We start from the raw sequence: 20644 nt of genomic DNA on the forward strand, positions 1-20644 counted from the left end.
ATCCCCAGCAGCATACTCGAACCTCTCTCCAACACTCTAGCACTCACCTCCCTAAGCACCCTGTCGATAAACAAATTAACCTACCATGGGGACACCATACACCCAAGCCGCAGACCGACCTTCACTGTGAACCAGTCACACTCCTCTTTTCCTACTCGTACTACATGCCTTACATTCTTGGTAAAAACTTTTCACTGCTTCTGGCAGCATACCTCCCACTCCATATACTCTTACGACCTTCCACAAAGCATCTCTATCGCCCATCATATGCCTTCTCCAGATCCATAAATGCTACATACAAATCCATCTGTTTTTCTAAGTATTTCTCACATTCTTCAGAGAAAACACCTGATCCACACATCCTCTACCATTCTGAAACCACCTCCTCTTTCTCTATCTGGTGATCTGTACATGCCTTCACTCTCTCAATCAATACCCTCCCATAAAATTTTCCAGTAATACTCTACAAACTTATGCCTCTGTAGTTTGAACACTCACCTTTATCCCTTTTGCTTTTGTACAGTAGCATTATGCATGCATTCCGCCAATCCTCAGGCACTTTACCATTATCCATACATACATTGAATATCCTTACCACCAATCAACAACACAATCACCCCCTTTCTTAATAGATTTACCTGCAATATCATCCAAACCCGCCGTCTTGCCGGATTTCATCTTCCGCAAAGCTTTCACTACCTCTTCACTCTTATCCGAACCATTCTCCATGACCCTCTCACTTCGAACACCACCCAGACCAAAACACCATACATCTGTTACTCTGTCATCAAACACATTCAACACACCTTCAAAATATTTCATCTCCCCACTTCATCACTACCTGTTTTTACTCCCCCCCTTGACCTTTCACCGATGTTACCATTTGTTCTCTTGTCTTTCGCACGTTATTTACCTGCTTCCAGAACATCATTTTATTCTCCCTAATGTTTAATGATACTCTTTCACCCCAGCTTTCATTTGTCCTCTTTTTCAACCCTTGCACCTTCCTCTTGACCTCCTACCGTTTTCTTTTATACATCTCTTTCATTAACAACTTTACTTCATCATCGCACCACTCACTACCTATTCTAATTTGCCCATCTCCTACTTTTCTCATGCCACATGCATCTTTTGCACATGCCATCACTGCTTTCTTGAATACTTCCCACTCCTCACCCAATCCCCTCACGTCATTGGCTCTCACCTTTTGCCATTTTGCATTCAATCTCTCCTGATACTTCTGCAAACAAATCTCCTTTCCAAGCTCACTTAATCTCACCACTCTCTTCTCCCCAACATTGTCTCTTCTTTTTGAAAATCTCTACAAATATTTACCTTCGCTTCCACAAGATTGTGATCAGACATCCCTCCAGCTGCCCCTCTCAGCACATTAACATCCAAAAATCTCTCTTTTACACGCCTATCAATTAACACGTAATCTAATAATGCCCTTTGACCATCTCTCCTACTCATATAGGTATACTTATGTGTGTGTCTTTTTAAACTGGGTATTCCCAATCACCAGTCTTTTATCATCACCCAAATCCACAAGCTCCTCGCAATTTCTATTCACAGCACTAAATACCCTATGTACACCAATTGTAGCCTCAACTGCCACATTACTCACCTTCGCATTTAGATCACCCATCATTAATACCCGGTCTCGTGCATCAGAGCTGCTGACACACTCACTCAGCTGCTCCCAGAATGCTTGCCTCTCATGATCTTCTGATGACCAGGTACATAAGCACCAATAATCACCCATCTCTCTCCATCCAATTTGGGTTTTACCCACATCAGTCTAGAATTTACATTCTTTACACCGTGTCACATACTCCACAACTCCTGCTTCAGGAGTAGTGCTACTCCTTCCTTAGCTCTTGTCCTCGCACGAACCCCTGACTATACTCCTAAGACTTTAAAGAATCATTCTTAACCCTTTACCTTTGAACTGCGTTTCACTCGGAGCCAGAACATCCAGCTTTCTTTCCTCAAACATACTACCTATCTGTCCTTTCTTCTCATCTTGGTTACATCTTTCAGACACCCCAATCTGAGCCTTCGAAGAGGATGAGCACTCTCCTCTTGACTCCTTTTGCTTCCCCTTTTAGACATTGAAATACAAGGAGGGGAGGGTTTCTAGGCCCCTGCTCCCATCCCCTTTAGTCCCCTTCTACGCCTAGCGTGGAATACGTGGAAAGTATTCTTTCTCCCCTGTTACCAGGGAGATATATATATATATATATATATATATATATATATATATATATATATATATATATATATATATATATATATATATACACACGTGTACATATACTTGCCTGCCTTCATCCATTTTCGGCGCCAGCCCGCCCCACACAAAACAGCATCACCACCCACTGTGAGAGCGAGGTTGCACCAGGAAACATACGAAGAAAGGCCACATACGTTCACATCCATTCTCTAGCTGTGATGTGTAATGCACAGAAACCACAGCTCCCTCTCCACATCCAGGTCTCCCAGACTTATCCATGGTTTACCTCAGACTTTTCACATGTCCTGGTTCAGTCCTTATCGGCACGTCGACCCCAGTATACCATATCTTTCCTATTCACTCTGTACCTTGCATGCCTCTCACCCTGCTGCATGTTCAGGCCCCGATCGCTCAAAATCTTTTTCACTCCATCCTTCCACCTCCAATTCCATCTCCCGCTTTTCCTTGTTCCCTCCACCTCCGACTCTTATATCCTCTTTATCAATCTTTCCTCACTCATTCTCTGCATATGTCCAAACCATTTCAACACACCCTCTTCTGCTCTGTCAACCACATTCTTTTTATTACCACACATCTCTCAAACTTTACTTTCTTGCTCGATCAAACCACCACACACTGCATATTGTCCTTAAACATTAAATTTCTAACACACATATACACACACGTGTGTGTGTGTGTGTATATATATATATATATGTGTGTGGTTACACCGCATATGAAAAGTCATCTTTGGCGACACTGTATCACTGGCATTAGAGTCTTGTCAAAGAACATGTCACTATAAGGCGTTCACAGTTCCCTGCTCCTGTAAGTAGTTCCGCCTTGGGTTGAGGGACCTCTTGATTCAGGGCAACACCAGGGCTCTGTTCTCAGAAATTTATCTTGGGGTAATGATTATAGTAATGCTGAATTAGCAGCCGTAATCGATAAAACTGTGTGGATATATATATATATATATATATATATATATATATATATATATATATATATATATATGTGTGTGTGTGTGTGTGTGTGTGTGTGCGTTCTGTAGTCAATGAATGGATAACAATATATATAGTTAATCACTTGATTTGCCAATCACTTTTAGTGAATATATAACAGTGATTTCATGATCTGACATCTACACAGTTACAGAGAGGCTTCTAACCTACCCTATAGTAAACACTCACACACATCTCCATACTTAGGCTTTATGAGAAGATCATTTTTAACCACAATATTTCTGCTTGTACTGAGGCAAGGGAAACATTGGCGTTACAATTGAGAATATCGCCTTCAGTATTATATATTATATAATCTTTCGAGTAATGGTATTGACAGACTTATTCCAACACCTCAAGTCTTCCCCCTTACTTATTCATGTTAACCAGACATATTCAAAACCCCTTTCATGACTGGCATATAGGTAAGGAATTCCTATATACATATTTATCTATCTATTCTTTACATATCTTCCCCGTGTCCGTTCCATGTCGCTTCCTCTGTCCTTATACCAGCTCTTATCTCTGGCGAGATCATTTAGCAAATAGCATACACATAGATACACCGTCTCAGTTGATTTGTGTAAGACTTGGAACATTATATATATCGTTTAGCTGCTATATATATATACACACTACTCTCTTTATAAATGGAATTGACCTTGATATATATATATATATATATATATATATATATATATATATATATATATATATATATATATCATACACTGGGCTGAGGGCACAGAGCTCCACCTTAACACAACACAACAGGCAAGGTGGCCATCATGACATATACACTTCTACGAGGCGAAAATAAACAACAGAAGCAGATTAACTCACATTAAATACAGCAGCTTTGACAAGAAAGAAAGATGAAGGAGAGGAGAGACGGTTCATATATATATATATATATATATATATATATATATATATATATATATATATATATATATATATATGGCAGCGTCATGAAGAAACAAAAGAACAATATTAATCTAGGATAGAGTATAGCCATTCGCTAAAGTCGAGCAGCAACAGAGGAAGAGTTACACGAAACGGACACATTTTTCTTTTTTTTTTTGCCTTTTTTTTTTATTTCTAATCTGGTCAAGAAGGGCCATCGACCCTTCCCTCCCACAGTGGCACAGGAAGAAGACGACACTGTCAACCTACATACTCTACATCGGGAGGTGAGGGAAAGGGGAGGAGGAGGGGGATTTTTTGTTTTCCACTGCAGAACGCACAACATTCACAGCCTGCAGACTCCTTACACTAAGGTGCTGTACAGTCAGAATCATCTCTTGTGTCTCTAACAAAAAAAAAGAAAAAATATGCAGAAGCGGGGAAGAAGAAGAAGAAGAAGAAGAAGAAGAAGAAGAAAAAAGAGGGATCCCCCATTCCCCCCACCCATCTAGCAACAGGAAGAAAACAGCTATGCTTTATAGATGTCAGAGAGAGAGAGAGAGAGAGAGAGAAAGAGAGAGAGAGAGAGGTTATAACGTTTCTCCTTTATTGGGGTATATTGTAAAAGCCTCCGGGGACGCCTTCTTGTATTATCAGGGTCATGTGTTTGATGTAGAAAATGAAGTACACACACACACACACATATATACACATGCACATACATTTATGTATATATATACATACACGTGTGGACGTTCACTTCATTATCTACCTGCTCATTCATGTGTTGACATGTTTCTATAATATCCCATCATTTTAAGTCATTTTCACTTCCCCCATTACATTCAAGTTTCGGGCATAATGGTTGATAAAGGCAGTTTGGGCAGATCTCTATCATAAACCTCTACATATCATGAAGAATTGGTCCATGTAAATTGACATCATATTACAGGGAGAATGCAATCGACAATTCCTGGAATGCATTTAGTTATATTATTTCTTTCTTTCCACAAAATGTATCAGTTGTTCGTGTCACCTATACAGAAACTTATAGAATGGCCTCTTTTCTGGCAGAAGATATATATAGCTTTGATCAAATGCCATTCAAGCAGAAAAAGCAGATAATCTAAAGTGATGTTAACAGGAGATGGAGCAGCCAGCCACTCATAACTAGGTCTGAGAGTGCGTTTGTGAATGCCATGAACGGTTGAGTTAGCTACGAGGGACATCTGTCCAGCTGTTGTTGTGGTCGACGACAACAGAGGGACTAGACGCGTTGCACACCTGAAGTGAACATGACACAAGCGACCGAGAGGCAAGAGCGTGGTGAATTTAATCGAAGTGAGTGGCTGTCCGTCCGCTAATTTTACATGGTGTAGGAGTCTTAACAAGAGAAACACCAAAGGTCTTTTAAATAACATGATGTATTTGAAGGTCAACAACAATTTGTATTGTTTACATGCCATGAACAAATATAATGAAATGGAATGTACAGTGACATAGACATTGTCCTCAGAAGCAAGAAAGACACATGCAGGAGGAACACAGACTGTGCTTGACACTGAAGTAATGGGCAGTGGAGCTCCGAAATGACAGCCAGCAGAACTGACGCCATGGCCCGTTGTGCATGGTACCTACCGGGCGTGTGGCGCATAGGGCTGGGCAGCACGAAGACCCTAGGCTGAATCCCTAGGACCAGCCAGCCCCTAGCCACACCTTCCGTGCACTCCACCGCCTAGCGCTGTGCACCACACGCCCTCCTCTAACTACAAATGACAATAGCAGCTCAACGACCCGCTTAGTTAAGGTATCCGCAAAAAGGGGTGTGGGGGGACACACCCGTTCGTTCCCACTCGTCAGGTAATACTGACTTGACCCACAATTTGGTAAGAAGAGAGGATACCAGACCACCCCGCCCCTCCCCCGGCGTAGAGAGGCTTCTCTCAAGAGTCTCCTCCGCCTTGCACGCGTCGCTGCCACCGCGAACTGGACCTTCCGCGGTGGCAACGCGGGTTTCCAATATCCACTTCGGTACACCAGTGGCCCCCGCGGCGGTCTGAGTGGTCCAGCCCGGTCCAGCCAGCCCGATCTGGACGCGCGCGCACTCACACACACACACACCCCCACTGCGCCTCAGTGTGTACAGCGGTGGATAAGACTTATAAATACGTTGGGATGAGTACACCAGTTACACCGTTGAACACAAGAACAGGATGAAAAAGGATTCCCATAGACCATGCGTCTAAAAGTCTTTCCCTTTGGGATATATATATATATATATATATATATATATATATATATATATATATATATATATATATATATATATATATATATCCCCTTAACATCCTCCATGGGAAGAAATCTTTGAGTGTATGATGACCTAAGGTATTTCAAAAGTCCAAAATAAACATGGATGGTGTCGTAGGAAGATGTCATCATAGAACATGGGGGACGCAAATGGTGGGAGTTCCTTAAATGCGAGGATTGACACAGTCAATCCGTTTTCTTTGTTGGAATCAATTGGCAGTTTATATATATTATTTTTTTTTTTTAGTTTTTTTCTAGTTTTTCGTCTTTTTTGTCTTTGTATACCCGATGAAAGAGCTTCGATTTTAGCTGGAAACTAATCTGAATTTGAGGTTTGTCAAATGGTAAACATGTAACGATGGAAGATTCTACGTATATATTTCTCAAACGTAATTAGGTGTGGTTGAATAAATAGGTCGTCCGTTCTCACAACGAGGGGAAAGAAATTATGATGAATTCAACCTTCAATAAAGTTTTATCAAATGTTATAACGAATTGTTCTGCTAAGTACGGACATAAGGCACAATAACTGAGGGAGGAGAGCAAGGTAAAGTGTGGCGAGTATATATAATATATGTATATATATATATATATATGTATATATATATGTGTGTGTGTATATATATGTGTGTGTGTATATATGCGGTCACCTGCAGCGTCTCGCCCGCTGTGTGCCGCCTTCCCACAACCTATTCAACTGGGTTTTATTTCTTTTAACTTTTGGAAGGTACTGGAAGTGGGGGACAGACATTACTGTATATAATCGCGAGGTGCTCATGTATGGCGCTCCACTCGCTACACGATAAGACATATCTCTTTCTTTTGTGTTTAAATATATCATCACATGACAGGCCACGGGAAGTTCCATATATCCTCAGGGAGAAGAAGGATGACATTGAACCAGCTGTATTACAACACTTCTTAAACTAAGTCAAATTTGAGGTACTAATCTTAGGATATTTCGCAAATTTTTGTTTTATTATATTTAGTTTAAGTGCACTAGACTTGCCCTCTGTCGTTATCACAATGGATGATGTGCAAGATATCTGTTATCATCTTGTAACCATATTTGATTATTATTATTATTATTATTATTATTGATAATATTATAATCTTTTTTTTTCATGAGTGTATAATATTGCTTGTTTTAGTGGGACACTTCTAGCATACGACAGGTCTGGAGAGAGAGAGACAATACCGACCACCACCAGCTCAAATACGAGAACCACAACACACAACATCACTTACTTCCGGTACCTTCTCTGCATGTCATACTTGCCTCTGTGTGTCTGACTAGTGATAGGCGAGCTCCCTAGATCCTCTAACAACTTTCGTGAACGTGTCGGCATGTCGGGGAGTAAGGGCATGGCAGGGGTGAAGTCACTCATGCTATCACTCAAGCTGTCGGCCGTGAGTGGAGAGTAGTCCGACAGCCTTTCGTAGAGGGCGCCCGTGAATTCATCGTTCTGGAAGGTGGAGGCAAGACGGGCCATGGATCGGTCCTCCTCCGTCATGGGGTAATGGGAGGGCGATGGACCGCGAGACCCATAGTAATGACGGGGAGAAGTTCGAGCCCCGGGGGAGCTACCGTACCGACCTGGCGGCGACCCTCCTGGTTTGTAGGGAGAGTAGCCGCTGTAATACCCAGAGGATGGGTCACGGGCGTCCCGAAGGATCTCGTCGATAGACCGTAAGACACTGGTGGTAGAGTCGCGCGCGGACTGAGGCGGACTCTGATCATAAGGCCCGTAGGATCTAGGATCTGAGTAACCCAACTCGGCACTTTCCCGCAACCGCGCGAGACGAAGTAGTTCTTCGTGGAGACGAGAGTTCTCTTCTATCTGTTGCCTTCGGCGCGAGATCTCGGCTTTGATCTTCTGTTTTTTCTCCTCTCGTGATAAGAGGTCGTCTTCGTCATCAGAGGCATATGGTGAGGGGTGCCAAGACCGAGGCTTGCGAGACTTTCTGATGGGCTTTTGTCGGGAGGAACCAAAGATACCAGAGTCTGTGAGGGATCCGCCCGGCGTGGAGCTCCGGCCCCAGAAATCTGAGCCTAGCCCGCTCTCCGAACTGCGTCTTCCCGTACTCCTGCGGAAAGAGAAGTTGTCATGTTAGAAACAGTGTAATGACGTCCATGAAATGATGCACTTTGACATCTGCATATATATATATATATATATATATATATATATATATATATATATATATATATATATATATATATGATTAACAACAATTCTGTAGACAAGAAAAATAGGTTTGAGATTAATCTTAAGATTCTCATACTTAGCTTTGTTTCTAGAGTGTCAGTACAACGAATAGTTGAGGATATAAACCGTTTCAAGCACGTATGAAATCATTAAAGCACATGAAGGACGGATTATAGCAAAATATTTATACAGTGATTAATGAATAGAATTTGTAGATTAGAATATCAGAATTAATTATACGAACCATCTCATGAAAGTTTTGCCATCATGTGATCGACAGTGAATAACATTTACGTCACCTCTATATAAATGTACTCCATCTTATTTTGAACTTCATTCATCTGTAATGTACTCTACCTTATTTTGAACTTCATTCATCTGTAATGTACTCTACCTTATTTTGAACTTCATTCATCTGTAATGTACTCTACCTTATTTTGAACTTCATTCATCTGTAATGTACTCTACCTTATTTTGAACTTCATTCATCTGTAATGTACTCTATCTTATTTTGAACTTCATTCACCTGTAAGCATGTGGGGACTTCTTGAACTTCGAACTTTATACATTCATTCAGTTCGTCTGTCTCTCTCTCTCTCTCTCTCTCTCTCTCTCTCTCTCTCTCTCTCTCTCTCTCTCTCTCTCTCTCTCTACGTATCTGATACAGTCTTACAGGAGCCCTTGAGTGAGGCGTCTGCAGCATCGAGGGACAAGGAGATGACGAACTCCTGCGAGGGAGAGAGAAGTTCCTCAGTGAGGCTGTACTCCTCTCCGTCTACTGACGATGATATAACCACGCAGAGGCATGTGACTCCCTAACATGCGATGCCTAGCCTGAGCCAGGTACCCATTTTAATCGAACCAACCCCTTGGTGGAGGATGAACAGCTAGGTTACCTGTGGACCGACTGCCGTAACCGGGATTCGAACCTATGCTCTCGACCGTGGGCGGCCCTTGAATACGTTACGGTCATGAATGCTAACCGCTACACCGCAGGAGTCCAAAGACGTAACATATAGGGAAAGTGGCACATCGTGGATGTTGCTGCTGACACTCAGAGACGAATTAGAACACGAAGGTGTAGTGATCAGGGATCCGTGCGTGTCGACACACGCAGATGAATAGAAGTAATTAGTGAGCTAATGATGGACAGGTGAAACTGTAAACTTTACATGACATAAGCTTTACGAGACTCCGTCCATGTGCGGATACATCGCTAAAGAAAGTGTCACTTCAGAAGAGTCCATCCTTTCCCTGGTACTGATTGCAGCGCAGACCTTAAAGCTGCAGCAGCAGCATGCCCCACAAAAATTAGTTGGAGGGTTGCATAATGAATCCGGATTAATCTACTGTTCCTCAGTCGGGTTTATTCATGGTAGAAAAGCGACAATTTTATGAAGAAAAAAAAAAATCGTATTACCCAGTTCTAAATTTAGGCTGATAGCCAGTGACCTAACTGGAGGAGTTAGCAAGAAAAGTATACATCGTAAAATGTTGTTATCTGACGTTTTGTTGATGAAAGTAGTGATAAAGACGGAAAATTTGCTCTTGATTTTTATCTAAGGTTTGATTCATGTGTGACAAACACAAGAAATATCTAAGATGTCATCACACGTTTTGAAGAAGATGTGAACGAAGGAAAATTAATATTCATTTCGTCTCCGTCATTAAGCGAATAAAGAGTAATGAATGAATGTTACCTAAACTTATATCGTTCTGGTGTATCTTGTTTTTAATGACTATCATGTCTATGGATTTTGACCGTGTGAAGAAGAACCACGGTATCCAATTTGTATCTTGTTAAAACTCTTGATCAAGGCAGACTGATTGGTTGATCTCGTGTAAGGAAAGAGAACAGACACTGGACACACGTTAATGATAAGTGATGCAAAGGCAATGAGGAAAAATAAGAGCAAGAACTGTGAAAAAGAATCCATTTTGCAAAAACTTGATAGTCGATGAAGAACGCCAAGTAGAAACATGGGAAGAAATTGTCTTTAGCGAAGGAAATAGAGTAGAGAAAACTGGATGTAATTTACGACGGAGGTGAAAGTAATAACAGAAGATATCACTTTAGGTAAAGATCCTGTTTGAGAGTCTGGGAGGAAGGTACAATGAAGAACCTAGTCAGGAAGCCAACGAGAGTAGCGCCAGACAAAAGGCTGATGTGGTTAAGAAACGAAACACTAGAGAGGAGATGGAAATAGGGCGATCCAAAGAGATATAAAATGCTAGAAAATGGGAAGCAAATCTAAAGAGGAAATATGAAAAGAATTGACGAAGAAATCAAAAGGAAGGCATTGAAGAAAAATGACAGATATACATCCAAAATAGCAAAGGGATTTTACACGATGAAAAAAAACAAAAAACAATGGCACAAATGATTAAAAAAATAATTGACAAAATTTAGGAAACAAGAAACAATAAGTGGAAATTTCTTTTAAAAATCCTCCAGGTACTAAAAACAGAAGCAGGAACTGAACAATATACGGACGTGACGTGATGAATTTGCTAAATGTGTTCAATGATACTGTAATGGAACAGTTGATGATTACGTTACACAAGAACTGAATAAAGTAACTGTGGTGGACATGAACAGGCATTTGTACTACTTGAAACTGAAAATAAAGTTTGGGAGTTTGTAAAGTATTTTGACTTGAAAAGAAAAACAAAATTTGGGTGATTTAAAGATGTTAAAGCATTTTTTTCACTTGAGATTTAAAGTTAAGTTAATGGTGATCAACTTTACGACTGGAAGGAGAATAGATTAATATGAAAGTCTCAAAAATAAGAATACAGAGAAATTGCAAAAGAAAAAATATCTAGAAGCTTCCATAGAAGAAATATACGAACCATAACTACAGCATATTTCTATAGTCGGTAGCAAAGGTTACCATAAAAAGGGGAAGTACTACCTACATAATCATTATAACCGAACAAACTTTAAAAAATCACTAAGAATACACCATGCCTCTATAAATGGACCATCTACATACAGAGAAAAAGGAGACTTGAGTTTCAAAAAAAAAATATATCGATCACAGACATGCTATTAATGATATAAAATAGGGAACTATTAACATCTATAAAATGGTTGTATATACTGTCTGTGTGTGTGTGTGTGTGTGTGTGTGTGGGTGCATAGGAAAAAAAATAACTTTGAACATGTTCAAGAGATTCATATTAATGAGGGAGTGAAGTAGGAGAGTGTTCATTTCGTTCTCATTGTTCAGTTCTTCCTCTGGACTGAACACCAGAGGAAACGTTCTACGTCATCCTCAGCTCATCCCTAGGACGTGTGTCCCTGGGAAACGATAGGAGGAAAACCCGAACACAATTTTACTTCTGTCGAAACGAACATGATTTTCGGATTGTGATTACGACAAAGATGATAACAGTGGTGAGAAACGGCAGAAAATATACCAATTGTTGTGGGTGGAACAGAGACAAAAGCAATATTCAGAAGCTAATAAAGCAGAGATATAGAAAAAAAAAAATAGAAACATTGAATAATATGGGTTAGCAGAACTAATATTACCACGAACACTTAATTTGTATCTGAAGAAAAACACACACAGCAGATCGTACAGATTCGACTACGAAACTATAACTACATCAAGAGACGAAAGATAAGTAAACTGCAACAGAAATGGGAACACTAAGAAGAAATATTACTAAAGACTAAGATTAATATAAACAATCGAGAACGTTAAAAAAAAATGATTATGCCGATAATTACACATATAAAACGTTCAAAATTGAGGTGGCTGGAACATCTATAGATAATTCCACAAAGAATAGAATCGAAGAGTGTAATACTGTACAGGACCAAGACTGGGTAGCAGATCAGGGAAGAGACAGAAGGAGGAGTTTCAGGAAACGACAACTTAGTATTCAGAGGAGGAAGGTTAAGCGTAGTGTGAGAGGATGGTGTTTATGGAAACACTGCTGTGTGAATAAAAGTGCTGCCAGGGATGAACAAGCCAAACTGCCATACCTTATTATATAACCACATCACATTAGTCTTCTCTCCTATGCACACCACCTCTCACCGTCCTGAATGTTCAGGTTCCGGCACACATGAAGCCTCTTTCACTCACTCTGTTTCCTTCTTGGAGTTCATTTCTTCCTTACTCACTCCACTTCCACCACATGCATCCCCTTTGTCAGCACCTCCCCTCACTCATCCTCTCCATATTCCGAAACCATTTCAGCCCACCCTGCCCACGTCTCCTCCAGTCAGACTGCGGTTAACTATAATACTTTACACTTTGTCATTCCTTACACGATTAACTCTCCTCATATCGAACACTGTCATCAGACACTTCTAACCTTAGTTCTTTTGCATTCAAGTCCACTAAACTCTCCTCTATATAACAACCCGTCACTATCAGACCTTAAAACATACCATCATTTGCCTTAAAAGACACTGATCTCTCCATTCACACACAGTCCTCAACGCACCAAGGATCTTTACCCCTTTTTTCCCACCGTATCACTCACTTTAGCTTCCATTTGCTGTGGTGTCCACGCCCAGGTGCCTAAAGGACTCCAATTTCTTCAGTTTCCCCTTAAAACTCTCCCTTAGTCCATTCATCATCGACTTCCCTTTATGTAACTCCCAACGTTTTCTTTTCATACTCTCCCAAACTCTATTATCAACCTCTAAAGCTTCTCTCTGGAGTCTACAACCAGAGCCGTATCATCCGCAAACCGCAACTGACCCACCTCCATAGCCCCTCCCACCTCAAGCATATAGGAGAACTGCCCTTCTCTCCAACACCATTGCATACACCATCCTTATCATTCCATCCATGAACAGATAAGACAGCCCCTGACGCACACCAACCTTTACTTGGAACTACTCGCCCTTCTTTTCTCCTAATTTCATCTTTCCTATATTTTCCTTAGCAGCTTTTCCCAACCACCGTATATAGTACGTAACACCTTCCGCAAGGCATCTCTGTCAACCCTATCACACGCTCTCTCCATGTCCATAAATGCCACCTACAGATCCCTTTCTTTATCTAAGTATTTCCATTTCCAAATTAAGTAAATTCCTGAAGCCACATTGCTCCTCTCCAGTTAGATGTAATGTGCATGCCTCTATCCTTTCAGTCACTAACGTCACATTCACTTTATCGTGTATAGTCAGTAGATGTATGCGTCAGTAAATCCAATGTTCATCTCTGTTCTCCATACCTTTAAATAATGGAACTATGCAGGAACTGTGTCAGTCTTCAAGCACCTCGTCTTGCGCTGCACGTACCAATCCACAACGTTATCCCTCCTTTCTGCAGTTTTTCATGTTCCATCTCATGCAGCACTTTCATCAACTCTTCTCTTTTCACCAAAACATTCGCCATAACATTTTCACTCTAGATACCGACCCGTCCCCCCCACATCCGCACACTATTATCAAACTTTCAGTATTCCTTCGCAATACTCACTCTATCTTTTTTTTCACCCTTTTTTTTCTTATCACCTCCCCATTTGCTTCTTTCACCTGACGATCTCGTTTGTTCTTTTGTTTTCCCCTGAATGATCTCTTCCCTATAAGACACTTTCCTGTTCTTCCTTAAATTTACCGATAATCTCTCACACTCTCTCTCATTTGTCCTCGGTTTCATCTACCGTACCTTCCTCTTGACCTCCTGTCGCTCTCTCTTGTTCATCTCGTGATCACATGCATTCTTCAAGTGAATACAACTGAATACAAACGGCAAATAGACCAACTGGGTTCCAACGAAGCTGTTTGTGATGGTGGTAAAGAACTGAAACTCGTGGATTATCGCGCCAGGAGTAGAAAGACATATAGATCTTTAAAGAGGAAAGCCTGTAAACTTGTACACTCTTGTGGCAATAGGATGAGCAAATAATGTCAGTCGTGGACTCGAAGCGAAATGTTTATCAACTTTGCTTTTAACGTATCTAATATGCACTGCTTTCAAGTCCTTTATCAGTGAATGATTCCAACTATTAACAATCCTGTTGAACAAAAAATTCTTCTCATTTGAGGTAAAACTATTGTCCACGAGTTTATATCCGTTACTACGAATGATATCACACGAATCTATCCTTAAGTAGCTTGTTAGATCGGAAAAATCGAAATCTTTAATGATTTTGAATACCTGTATTAGATCCCCTCTTAAACCTTCTCTTTTCTAAGTTAAATAGATTCAATTCTTTTTGTCGACTCTCGTAGGATTTGTCTTTCAGGTTGGGAATCATCTTCGTAGTTCGCCATTCTGTTTGTCTTTCCTCAAGTAATGTGACCAAAACTGAACACAATATTCACTATGAGGACAAATCTGTTAGTTTGTAAACAGTATGGCTAATTTCCCGAGACTTAAATTCGAAAGTTCTTCATACGAGTCCAGGAATTCTATTCTCCTTTCTCATTGTTTCTGTGCACTGCTTGTCTGTAGGTCACTAGAGATTATTACATCGAAGTCTTTTCCTTCACTGACTTTATGTTGCTCAAAAGAATTTCTTAAAGTAGTCTGCTTTTTACATTTTTGCTGCCGATATGTAAAATTTTGCACTTATCATTCCAGTCCATCGGTTTGTCTGTCAGTTTGAAGCTGCAGTCGTTCAATTTTTCACTTTTTCATCCGCAAATTTAGAGATTTGATAATGAAACCACGGTGCCAAGCATGATCCCTGTGGCACACCACTTGTTACGTCTAACCATTCTGAGGTTTGATCATTAAATCACGCAAAAAGTTCTAAACACTTCTTTTCTCTTTCACTTGAAGCTTAACATCCTCATATACTTCCCCTCGCTACCCTTCTTTACATGCCCACCTCCCACATGCCACACGCAACAGCAGGTACGTATACCTTAAATACATTCCACTCCTCGCTCACTCCCTTTGCTCCATTTACTCTCACCTTGCGCCAATCTTTACTCAATCTCTCTTGTTATCTCTGCACACAAGCACCTTTTACATATTGATTGACTTTTCCTTCTTTCTTCCCACCCATGCCATTTTTCCTCTCATAATTTCCTAAAGTCACGACCAACTTTCATTCACCAGGATATATGAAACGTCCACACCGCCTGCCTCTCTCCTCACATTCACATCCATCACTCTCTTTTGCATGGCAGTCACTTAAGACATGATACAGTAATGCGCAATCCATTTCCAGCACACAACTCGGCAAGCTGTCTCTCATTTTCAACTCCCTATGTAGTTTGTAAACCTATGAAAAGTATCATTCGGGACAAAGCATCATTTAGTGGATCATAGCACGGTTTTCGACGAAGATCGTTCGTGTCTGTTGAGCCGAATTGATTTCCAATCTGATATTGTCGACATGCGTCATAGAAATACAGCGGCTGAGGTCATCAGACTAGATTTTCAGAAAACTATCGATAAAGTCGCACCTCTAAGGTTACTATCAACACTTAAGTTGCATGGTACAGATGGGGTTGTACTTCGATGGTTAGAAAGACTTGGTTAGATGGTCGTAAACAAAGAGTATTGGTTGATTGCCAACTCTCAGACTGGTTAGAGTTAACAAGAGCTAGGATTGCGGTTGGGACTAGCTCTCATACGTATCAGTGACAGTAATAATAGGTTGTATTATAATGGGTTGTATTATAATGGGTTGTATTATAATGGGTTGTATCATAGAATATCAATATTCGCAGACGATACTTTGCTGGGGAGTAAATTCTATAACAAAATCTGAATGTCTACGGATTTAAAACTTAACGTCGACAAACTGATGGCCTGGACTACCTAGTGGTAAACGACCGAGGATATCGACCACTGAAGAGATTTACGTATTTACAGTACAAACGGAAAGACAAGCTAAAGTCCAAGCTCTGATAAGCCACGAAAGGAAAAACGGGGCAAAAAAAGACTTAGATGAGATGATCTTTGATTCCTAAAATATATAAGTATTCAATAAACGCAATAAGAAAAAAAGGCGAACATTAAACACAGGTTCATAGGTAGGACTTTAGAATCTAAGTCCAAGGAAATCCTCTTTTCACTTTACATTACCACTAGCTCGTCCTCACGTGGAATATTGCGATTAGTCTTTTCTGAACCGATATGAGAAATGGCATCGGCAGAATGGAGAAAGCATAGCGACGAGCCACCAAGATGGTTCCCAGACTGAGAAACAAAGTCTATGAGAGATGACCAAACGACTTAAATCTATTTACTTTAAAAAAAAAAAGAGAGATTAGATTGTAATTCAATACAGGTAGCCAGAACTATCAAAGACTTTGATGATCTCGATCTAAACCGCCTTTTCTGGTTTGTCATATTTTGCTCGCAGTCATGAACAAGAACTAATGAGCAAGCGTTTTCAAAATGTAAGTGAGGTACGTTTATCTTTCAACAGGATGGACAACATACGGAATAGATTAGTAGTCATAGACTTGGTAAATAATTCTCCTGAAGTCTACGACTAACATTTGACTGAACCTTCTTAGTTACATGTAATATTTTCGAGTATTTAGCTTTGTTATCTAAACGCCTTAATATTCTTATCGCCCCCATTTCTGACATCCCGATTTCTTCTACTATCACAAACAGCCTCGAAAGGACGAAATGGTCTCTTGCTGTTTGGATTCATCATCAGCTATCGAAATAGTACATTTTCGTCAAAGAACGAGTCCATTCCGTCTGTTACTGAGTGTAGCGTATCCTTGTAGCTGCAAGAACTGGATAAGGGATTCTGAGTATATATATATATATATATATATATATATATATATATATATATATATATATATATATATATATATTGCAGTAGGTCACAGTAGTGCGCGTGATCTAGTATTTGCTGATAACCACGAGGAAAATGAAACACGATAATTTCCAAGTGCACTTTCGTGTAATAATCACATCGTCAGGGGAGATACAAGAATAAGATACGGGACTTAGGACAGTCAGTTGATATGCTAAGAAGAGACGGAGCTTAGACGCCATTGGTACACAAGTGTTTCTGGTTGGTGTGTTTGGGTCTGGCATCATGCGTGTCATAAAATTTTATGTGAACATGACAGGAAACCGTTTACAAATTTTGCCCTATGACAGAGTTACCCAGTTTGTATAGACTTTCATTTATATTCATATTCAAACTCTGTGCATTAAACGAGAGAACTTTTAAGGATATTTCTCTTGGTCAATCAGTAACAGTTAATGACTGGATTAGCGTTACTCCAAGACAATGGTCATAAAGAGAAAAATTTCAAGGATATTTCCCTTGGTCAAGGAGTTAGTTAATTACTGGATTACGTTACTCCAAGACAATGATCAAAAATTCTAACATGATTAGACAAAGCATTTGATTCTTTACTGCACCTATGTTGCATAAGTCTAACAGATATCCTTACCTGACTGCCCAATATACAACATATTACAGCTTTTACAAGGTATTTTGTAAACATAGCCTGGAGAATATTCTGACGACTATTTTCTTTATTAAGATATTCATAATAGTATTGTTATTGCCGAAGGCTAAATTCATATTATAAGATTTAAGCAACCTGGGGAGTAACATAAAATTACCACTAAATGGGAATACTAAAAGACTCTTTAGTATCAAGAGGAAATTTGGGGTTAACTCTATAAGATTATTTATTTGCCAACTGAGAAGCTTTAACAATGAAAGATCTACTATACTTTAACTTGGATCCAAGAGAAAATGTCTTCTCAAACTCATCATCAATAAATTCTGGACCGCATATATGTAATGACCTAAGGAACATCGACTGGAATGATGATAGTTTAACTCTGTCATGTTGAGCTGAGTAATGATGAATATGAGAGTAAACATTGGTGGATTTTCTGTATATGCTAAATTTGAGCATATTTCCAACCCTATGGACCATATAGAGTAAAAACGGTAACATACAATTATTTTCTACTTCCACAGTCAATTTGATCGATGGTACTAAATTGTTAAGTAGACTGGAAAATATTTGTAAGTTTTTGCTTGTTGGCCAAAAGCAAAGAACATTATCTCCATACCTAAACCAAATTGCCTTGGAGGGGTAAGATATCCCTGAGTAATTTTGTTTCAAAGATTACTTAACACTGGTGAAAGAGGTTTACTTAAAGCCACACCAAATTTCTGAGCAGTATTAAGTAATTTTTACATGGAATCTTTGAAACAAAATGACTCAGGGATATCTTACCCTCTAAGGCAACCTGGTTTAGGTACGTAGATGAAGTTCTCTGTGTTTGGCCAACAAACGAAAAATCTACAAACATTTCTCTCTTCACTTAACGATATATTACTCTCTATCAAATTTTATGTGGAAGTGGAAATTATTGTGTTACCATCTTTAGACTGCATGATCCATAGGGATGGAAACTTGTTTATCTAGCATGAGTAGAAAACCCATTAATGTTTATTCTCATATTCATTATTATTTAGCTCAACATGACAGAGTTAAACTATCATTATTCCAGTCGATGTTCCTAAGGCCATTACGTATAGGCAGTCCAGAATCTATTGATGATGAATTTGAGAAAATTATTCAGTTGGGTCAGGTTAAAGTATCCTAGTTATTTCATTCATAAATCTCTTTAAGATTGCAAAGAAATAATCGTACAGTTAAACCCAAACGTCCCCTTGATACCAAGAATCTTTTAGTTTTCCAATTTAGTGATAATTTTGTTACTCCCCAGATTGCTTAAATCCGTTAATGTGAATTTAGCCTTCAGCAAACAATGATATTAAGAATATCTTCATCAAAACTCGCCAGAATATTCTGCAGGCTGTGTTTACAGAATACCTTTTAAAAGCTTTATGTGTTACATTTGGCAGATTGGTAAGGATATCTGTGTTAGACTTAAGCAACGTAAGTACAGTATAAGAACATTACATGAATCAAATGCTTTTTTTAATCGTTAGAAAATTATGACCACTGTATTGATTGGAGCAGCGCTAACTCAAATATGACAAATATAAATGAATCTTCTCCTATTAAATACACAAAGAATTGTAACATGAATATTAGCGAAGGTCTTTACAAAGTGAATAGCTTTGTCGTAAGCAAAATGTTTAAACCGTTCCCTGTCCTGTCCACATAATAAAATTTTATGACAGTCATAGTGGCAGACCCGAACACCTCCAACTGAAAACACTTATGTACCAACGGCGTCTTAGCTCCATCTCCTCTTTGTATAAACTGACTGTTCTACATTTTCTATCTCATTCTTGTATCTCCCCTAACCATGTAATCATTGCACGAAAGTGCACTTGGGAACCAATCGTGTTTTTTCAATACGGTCTCAACTCAACATGCTCGGTGCTCATCCACATGCACCAGCACTAGACCCATCCCAACCAAACTACTCCATAACTAAACAACAAGTCCCAAACAGAAACAAAAAGATTGCTCCTGTCTTACACTTCACCAGCCTTTACTTACACATACCACATCCCTCCAACTCTAACAAAACACATATACACTCACATAATCGAACAGGTACTAAATAGTCGCCATCCCGGCTCTTGTCCCAATAGGCGTACATACATCAGATGCCACACTCCACAGACAAAGTAAATGCCCTCAGAACATTAAATGGCATTAGATATGAGCAAGGAATCCCTCAACGTCCTCTACAAATTCGCTCCACTTCAAACTATGCCTCACCTGCCTGGTCTTCCGCCCTCTCAAAAGCAAGAAAATATAATAAAGTTGCAAACTACATCAAGAAGTGTACTCAGAACAATCACTGGGAGACTTGCAACCACAGATAATCAACACACTCACAATGAATCGAAGATCCACTCAATACGTTTCCACCTCAACATGCTCGGCGCTCACTTCTATGCAGCAGCACTAGACCCTCTTCCACCCACACTACTCTATAACTAACCATCATCCTTCAAGTAGAAATAAAAAGCTTAACCTCTTTCTCGCATTTCAGTCACCTCTTGTCACAGATCCCTTCATCCCAACAACTATAACACTGACAAAACATATACACACGGATATAATC

General features: G+C 39.7%; 1 protein-coding gene across 10 annotated transcripts in view; it reads right to left on the bottom strand.

Moving 5' to 3' along the window:
• Positions 1-5552: 5552 nt before the first annotated feature.
• Positions 5553-20644, bottom strand: part of LOC139757015 (uncharacterized) — a 294829-nt gene continuing 279737 nt past the window's right edge. For all 10 annotated transcript variants that reach the window (XM_071677054.1, XM_071677062.1, XM_071677006.1 and 7 more), the window contains one exon: positions 5553-8544. In XM_071677054.1, the coding sequence (XP_071533155.1) occupies positions 7701-8544 (844 nt within the window). In that variant the 3' untranslated portion in view covers positions 5553-7700. The remainder of the gene's footprint in view (positions 8545-20644) is intronic.

Source organism: Panulirus ornatus, chromosome 2 (assembly GCF_036320965.1).
Source record: "Panulirus ornatus isolate Po-2019 chromosome 2, ASM3632096v1, whole genome shotgun sequence".
Classification (NCBI taxonomy): Eukaryota; Metazoa; Arthropoda; class Malacostraca; order Decapoda; family Palinuridae; genus Panulirus; species Panulirus ornatus.